Genomic DNA, 7,373 nt, shown 5'->3' on the forward strand with positions numbered 1-7,373 from the left:
CAAACAATGTGCATTTAAGGACAAGAAGAGAAAAGTTCAATTAACTTAAGTAAGGAGGGAATAGATGAGGGAAGATGTGTGTCTAGGTTGTGTGAAGACGAAGGTGTAAAAAAATGAGGAAGGGGTTGTGGCAAAGGAGAAACCTCCCATTAACAAAGTACCAGCTATGCCCCCTGGCAACCCAAAGTCACTGAATTCATCAAGCCACATACAGCGCGTGACTTTAAAAACAGCCACACAAATCTATCAGCACTACAAGTTAAGTTCACATTGGCTGAGAGTGTGTCTAGGTATGCGTGTTAATGTGCGCACGTGTGTGTAGTCATCTGTGCCTGCGCTGTTGCGTGTGCATCTGGCACACGTCTCACACCTGAGAGCAGAGGAGCTGACAGGGATAGGTCCATTAGAATCAATTACACTGGTCACACACAGGGGCTTCTGGCACACTTCACACTTACAGTCAGGACGACAAGGATACAGGCCGCACACACACACGCACGCACAACACAAAACTTACTTTCAGGATGAACGTCTCTTGTGTTCTCTTGTCCATGACCAAAAGAACCTGTGATGGAAGAGTGCAATTAATTGCCATGTATAAAACAGACAGTTTAAGATGATATTATCAGATCCTGATAAGTTCACCAAGCCCAGTCTGCACAACATAACTCTGTGGTGTACCAGCAAATAAACAGGGGAAAAAAACACAATATAAGCTTTAAAAACAAAATAAAACAAACAAAAAAAGACAGAATATATATTTTAATAAATGCTTCAATGAAATTGCTCATTAATCAATTAGCTCTTTGACACTTGATGAGATTATCTTAAGAAATGTAGCCAGTCATTTATCAATCGAAAATGCCAAGACTTAAACAAAAAAAAAATTAAATAAATAAATAACTGACAGATTCATCTTTAAGCCACAGTGCTGCTCATTCTCATTTGTCCATTTAGGAGATGCACACCTTTCTTTCCTGTTCCAAAATTTCTTAATTTTGGAAACACATGTGCTCCTTGAAAAATATGTGAACACAGAGCTGTGCAATGCCTCAAAACAGACACAGTAATGGCTAACAGTGCTATGTGTAAATCATCCACCTTCCGCCTGTCTAAATGCCAAAAAAGCAGCTCCTACCATCTCACATTTCACTTTCCTTTACTTTCTCTCTCTCTGTCTCACCCTTTCTTCCTAATACCTCTATTTCCTCCTACCTTCAGCCCTCCTTTTCTCTCTGACATCTCCATTGCCCTTCTGCTCCCTCGCTGTCTCAGGGGAGAGCATGAGCATATGTGTGTGACCTGGTGTGTCTTTGTGCGTAGTTTAGTGCACGTTTATGTTTTGTGGGTGCGTTCTCTCCATGTGACCCTGGCTGGAACCAAACAGGTGCAGGCTAAATGGATATGAATGGAGCCATGAGTAAACAGAGTGGCAGTGCTAGCCAGGGTGCTAATATAATTAAGATACAAACATCAGGGAAGGGGGGAGGTGGAGAGGGAGGGAGGGGGTGAGGGGTGGAGAGCAGAAGGGTGAGGAGCTCTCTCCATCTGTCCCCTCTGTCCCCATTAAAAGTGAAAGGAGGAAAAAGAAGGAGGAGAGGAAGGCAGGCCATTTCTGCAGCGCTTAGTATCTGCTTATGGTGGTTTTTTTTGTCTGATTTGTCTGACATTTTGTGGATTTTGCATGCTCCTCTGTAGAGTAACACATGTTGGTATTGTGTCAACATTTTCCTTAGGGTTTTGTGGGTGTGTGTATATGCGTGTGCAGGATGAGCATCGTTGATTCAATGTTGTGTGCTGCTCTCCGAGCTGCTTGCCAAGTCATTTCATGGCTGAGTGGTGAAGTTGCTTCGCCGGCAGCTGGTTGAGAGGACCGGCAACGTAAACTGACCTTGTGGTAGTCGTAACTGGCGCTAAACATACACACACTCAGTCCTTAGCATACCATCCAGTAAATCTATTACTTTTATTGCTTCAGATAAAAGAGACTGTCAAAAGAAGGAAAGGACACAGGGAGAAATTTGGAGATGATACCATCCACATTCTGGGCTGGGCTATGGTTAAATACATGAGTGTCTGCTGGACCTGAGTGTAATTGTTTTGTTATAACCTCTCTTCTTCCATATTTATCTTAATATGCAAGGAAAAAATTCTGACATTTAATCAAATGTTTATTTATAACATGCATTTCTTTTTTGTGTTTTGTGCATTACACACACTATGTAGAAAAAAAGACAAATTATTGATTGGGTTTATAAGTAAAAACAACATCAAAGTGCAAATCACTAAACTTGATGGACAACTTGGTAAACTGACCTTATCTATGACACCCAACACCCTGTAAGCTCTCAGCTCTTCAGATGGAATCTGCTGGCCTCCTCTGCTGGTGGAAGCGCAGCACTGTGCCCCCAAAGCCTTGGAAAAAACATTGAAGTGTTTCAATGATGGGCAAATTTGGTCACATTCATAAGATACAATGATCTCTTGCAACATGGGACCCAAATCATTTGTGAAAAAGAGCAGCAGTTTGTGTGATAGTCAGAAATATAAAATGATAAACTTCACAAGGCAGACGGTGTCTAGTACAAACAAAACTAAATTATATTTTAAGGGAGATGCACATTTGTGTTTGCTTTCTTACATATACTGTAACTTCTCTGCATCTCTGTGTGCATTTTTCCAAGAGGCTGAATAGTTTTCAACAGACGTGCTGTGATGCGTTTTACCAGCTCACGTGGTTTGAGGACCCCAGTGGATGCATTCTTAAAGTATAAAGCACATTTTCATAACTAACACAGACAGCATAAGGGCCAATGGCATTTCCTTCCTGCTCACCACTGCCTGCGGTGACCCCTGACCCATGTTGCTTTTTAGATGCTGACTGGATATCAGTTCTGCACGCATCAGATACTCTGCAGTCTTCTTCTTCACTGCTTCTCGCCGCGTGGGACTGGGCTCACCTAAAACAAGAGTGATGGAGATCAATCATTTTTCTTCAAGAATCAGTTTTAATGCAAAGTTAGAAGTTTGTGTACTTGCATTTTTTTTTTTTTTACAGACAGAGTAGGTTTACTGTGACAAGTGAAAAAACCATGAGGAAACATGATGTCTTTCTGGTTTGGCCATTCCACACAGGGATGCGAGGTCAGGGTTAACTAAAGAACAACAACCGCTGGCTCTTGGACACTTCAGCCAGGTGGGTGCTTGCAGAATCACTGTCTTCATTAATACAAGGTCACTCATCCAAGCAGAAAGACCTCTGGTATTAAGTAATAAGCTGAGATAGCTATATCAATGTATGTTACTGTACTTTTTGTTAGGAGGGCACCGTTTCTGTTTCCAGTCATGACCCACCTGTGAGTGGTTAATGGGTTTACTAGCCACAAGGAGTATGTCTCACTCTGTGTAACAGTGGTATAATGTTCTCTGTGGCTCCAGAGGGAGCAGCATCGTGTCTGATTGTGGATTTGGACTTGAAGGCTATAGATTTTTAACTGACAGAAAGCATTTCAGAATGAATGAAAACAACTCTTCAAGGCATGTTTTGGTCCTCATTCCAGTGGAAACCACTGACCTATCAGCAAAGTTACCCAGCTCTCAAACAAACTGACCTTGCACTCCCTGCAGCAGCAGGTCCACACCGTTGTGATAGTAGGAAAAAGCTGCCCGGTAGTCCTGTTGTTTCTCTTTCTCTATAGCCAAACCGATAAGTTCGCTTGCTTTGTCTAGGTAGCCTGACTTGACGTCCTTTGTGTTGCTACCACTGGCTTTCTTCAGACTGCTGGAAAAGAGCGGCATACGACCTGGCCAGCTGATCTCTGGGTTAGGGGCTGAGGAAGCCGCGACTGGGGCAGGAGATAGGATGCGGCGTTCATGCAAGGTGGGCAAGCGAGGGCTGCAGCTGCTGCTAATGTTAGTAGCTTCCCCCTGTGGCTGGTTTGGGGAGGGGCGGCCTGAGGGCATGCCCTCATCCAGCCCAGCCAAAGAGTCTGTATCCACAGCCAGGGAGGTCAGGTCGCTGTCACTGGATGGGCCTGGTGAGGAGACAATGCAGAAAGATACATGACTACAGTGACAGAAAAACTGAAATGTATTTAAGTTCTAATGTAGGTGTGTTACTTTGATAACTAGACATACTCTACCTCCATACTCAGATGTGATAGTCAAATCATCTGCACCACTGATGTCTCTTTGAACTGAAAAACACATCCACACATCTCTGAGAAAATTTGAATTTACAGTCACAGGAAGATTAATTCCGTGTAAGAGTTATTTGTTTGTAACCCTACCATCGGAGCTGCAGTCTGATAAACTGTCTACCAGGAAGTCAGAAAAGGGCTCAGCTGGTCCAATGAGCTCTGAGCCGTCGTGGACTTCACCTCCCTGAAAATATATTAAAAACGCTGCAGTCCATATTCCATCTGTATATTGTGTGCTCCTGCATGTGTCTGCACATATATCGGTACCTTGAAAAAATCTTGTATGTGCTGACTAGCATAGAGAGCAGGGATATTAGCAGAGAACTGCAGTAGATCCTCAGAGCACTGTCTTCTTTCTTCAATCACTGAGTCATCAAAACGGCCTACAGTACAGATGCACATACAAAGACACACACAGCAAGTGTTTGATCATCTCAAGAAAGAGTTTATAATAACACTATGCTGCCCCAAGGGGGCAGAGTAAATGCTGCTTCTTCTCTAATCCAGAGACCTATTATTGTCTTGTATAAAGTATGTCACAGTTATAGCTTTTTTTGGTTACTTTAGAGAAGATCAGAACACAACAAACAAATTACAAGGTATCGGAGAAGCAAAAAAGACTCAAACAGGAGAAAAAGGCAGTGTCGGCCTTGAGTCAAACCAAGCATAAATAACAGAAACTTTTGATCTCTACAGCTTTATCACGACAAATGTTTGACAGATGAGTGAGTTAGATTCTTACCAAAGACTTTGGCCTTGGCAAAGGGAGGAAACAGCTCTGACTGGCTACATACATTCTTGTGCAGCTGCCAGAGATTGTGATGAAGCTTCCGGAAATCACTGTATCTCTTCCATACTACTATCTGCAGAAAAAGACAAAAGGGAAGATGGATGGGGACATAAAGGAGGCTGGAGGTTCAGCAACCAATCATTTTGAATTTAAACATGTATGAAGCTTCATCAGACACTACTTGAAGGGGTAACTTGATTTTGTATTTGTCTGTACATGTAATCTCATTATTACTCAACTGATTTTCAAATCTCTCAGTCATTGAAATATTCATTATGTCTTGTTAAAAACAAACATTAAAGCACTCAACAACAAGAACAACCCACAGCTTGACATTACAATGGATGAAATGTCAACTATTGCTCCTAAACACGTGAGTCAATCAAACTCATAAGACAAGTTATAGTCATCATCTCTCTGCCATCTTGTGCAAGCCACAACATTCACACACAAACCTGGAGGAAGCAGTTGCTTACTCTGCAGGATAAAGCAAAACATAATGACCTAATGTTGAGATGCAAGCTGGTTTCCTATTATCTTGACTGGGCAGCCGGTATGAAACAAACTGGGCTGAGAATCACAGGAGCACCACTCAGTAATGGGGGTTTGTATGTTTCCAGGCAAAACTCTTTCTCTCTGTCTTTAATTGACACCATGCCTGATGCATTAGCACTGCTTCCAGGCTAGACTCCATTCCTCAGTGTGTTTTAGATCTAAGAGTATTTGTGTTTATACTGCATGTTCATGACAAACTGTGAGAAAGAGGGATAGTTGAATGTTCTGCTAAATGAATGGGAGAAAGGAATCCAATAATTCTCCTGATGTACGCCTAATTCTCAACTTTTTATGTGTTATATTTCACAAGTCACAAAATCTGATGTGTAACAAACTAAATAGGGAAAACACACAGCATGCACAACCAACAGCTTTTCACAATAAGTCTGCCTCACTTTCATTAGATGAAATTTCTTAAATACAGTACAATAGCTTTTTTTAGATTATACTGTAGCTGTAAGGTATCAACCAACTTAATGAGGAAGAGTCAACAAATTCACCATATAAAAATAATGATTTCATGTCTTACCTCTTGGACGTCCTCTGGGTTCTTCCTGGAGATTATCTGTGTGGAAGAGGGACAAGATAGCTTGGGGCTTTAGAAATACCATGCATGCAATTCCTATCTAAAAAGTTCGATGTCAAACTTGGTTTTGCTGCAAAGACATTCTTGTGGGGTTGTGGCAAGTATGAGCAGCTCTGAGTGTGACAATGAGTGCATTATGAAGCAAGGGACGAAGTCTTTTGTGTTAGAACGAGACATCACCAACATTCATAACAAGCAGGACGGCAGGCAGTTGAGGACAAAGAAACTTAGCCTGCCCTTGTTCTTTAGTTATCAAACTGGAAATGTGCCCATGTAGCTGTAAAATCACTGAACACACTGGTAACTGTAGGTCTGACAGTGTGAATAAATAATGGGGTATTTCTCTTTATTTTACCAGCAAAGAACATATCCCTGTACGTGATCCGTGAGTTGAGGCATATTATTAATGGGGAGCAGGGTCCATGTAAAACTGCTGGCCAATTTTATCGGGGCTTTCCCTCTTAACTTGAAACATTTCCAGAGTATAGCGGCACCTTCTGGGACAGTGACACAAACAGCTCCAACCACTGATTTCAAGGCACTTCTCTGAGCAACATGGTTCAAAAATAGCTAATGACCAGCTGTCTTGTTAAGGTCGACTGAGATGGACTGCTTAAAGATGCTTGATCTCCTTGATGCACGTCGATCGTAACGCTGCATGTACAGTAGTTAGTTAATAACACTAACACAACCGGCTAGTTAGCTATCCAGTGGTTAACACCGGCTTGATACAGCTGGTTTCGCATGTAATCAGTATAGCTAACACTGCTAAGTAAGCAATTAGAAAACCAAAAGGGCTTTAAAAACACAGTAAAACAACAACTTCTGAATTAGCTCGTTAATAATACCCGCGGAATTAAAAACAGTGGTTACCACTGTCAACTAATCACAGTGAGGTTAAGGTAACGTTACTTGTGTTTGCATCATTTAGTTCCTCTAACTAGACTTGCCCCAGCTAGCTAACAACAGCTAGCATTAGCCTAGCTGTCAGTTATCCTATTATCCCTTTACTTACCCTTGCGGTGACTTTGTACACAGTATAGCCTTTCTGGTGCTTTTTAGGATCCGTGACAGTATAAAACCGAGCAAATTCTCCTCTATCCCGCTGCGATATCATTCTGCTAATGACAACATTGCCAAAGATACCAGGCGACTAGCCATACACATTCATTCTCTGACAGCAGCAGTGACAAACAGGCATATAAATTAGAGCCCCCCCGTGCGGACAGGCTGTGAAACTGCC

The 7,373-nt window shown here is 42.1% G+C and overlaps 1 protein-coding gene across 1 annotated transcript in view; it reads right to left on the reverse strand.

Moving 5' to 3' along the window:
- The window catches only part of rps6kc1 (ribosomal protein S6 kinase polypeptide 1), a 20,991-nt gene extending 13,618 nt beyond the window's left edge, over window positions 1–7,373 (reverse strand). The window contains exons 1-10 of the mRNA XM_020587916.1: window positions 7,146–7,373; window positions 6,074–6,109; window positions 4,942–5,062; window positions 4,467–4,582; window positions 4,290–4,383; window positions 4,143–4,196; window positions 3,612–4,034; window positions 2,836–2,960; window positions 2,317–2,415; window positions 518–565 (exon numbers count right to left, since the gene is read on the reverse strand). Of these exons, the coding sequence (XP_020443572.1) occupies window positions 518–565; window positions 2,317–2,415; window positions 2,836–2,960; window positions 3,612–4,034; window positions 4,143–4,196; window positions 4,290–4,383; window positions 4,467–4,582; window positions 4,942–5,062; window positions 6,074–6,109; window positions 7,146–7,247 (1,218 nt within the window). The 5' untranslated portion in view covers window positions 7,248–7,373. The remainder of the gene's footprint in view (window positions 1–517; window positions 566–2,316; window positions 2,416–2,835; window positions 2,961–3,611; window positions 4,035–4,142; window positions 4,197–4,289; window positions 4,384–4,466; window positions 4,583–4,941; window positions 5,063–6,073; window positions 6,110–7,145) is intronic.

Source organism: Monopterus albus, unplaced genomic scaffold (genome assembly GCF_001952655.1).
Source record: "Monopterus albus unplaced genomic scaffold, M_albus_1.0 scaffold9.1, whole genome shotgun sequence".
In the NCBI taxonomy this organism is placed as follows: Eukaryota; Metazoa; Chordata; class Actinopteri; order Synbranchiformes; family Synbranchidae; genus Monopterus; species Monopterus albus.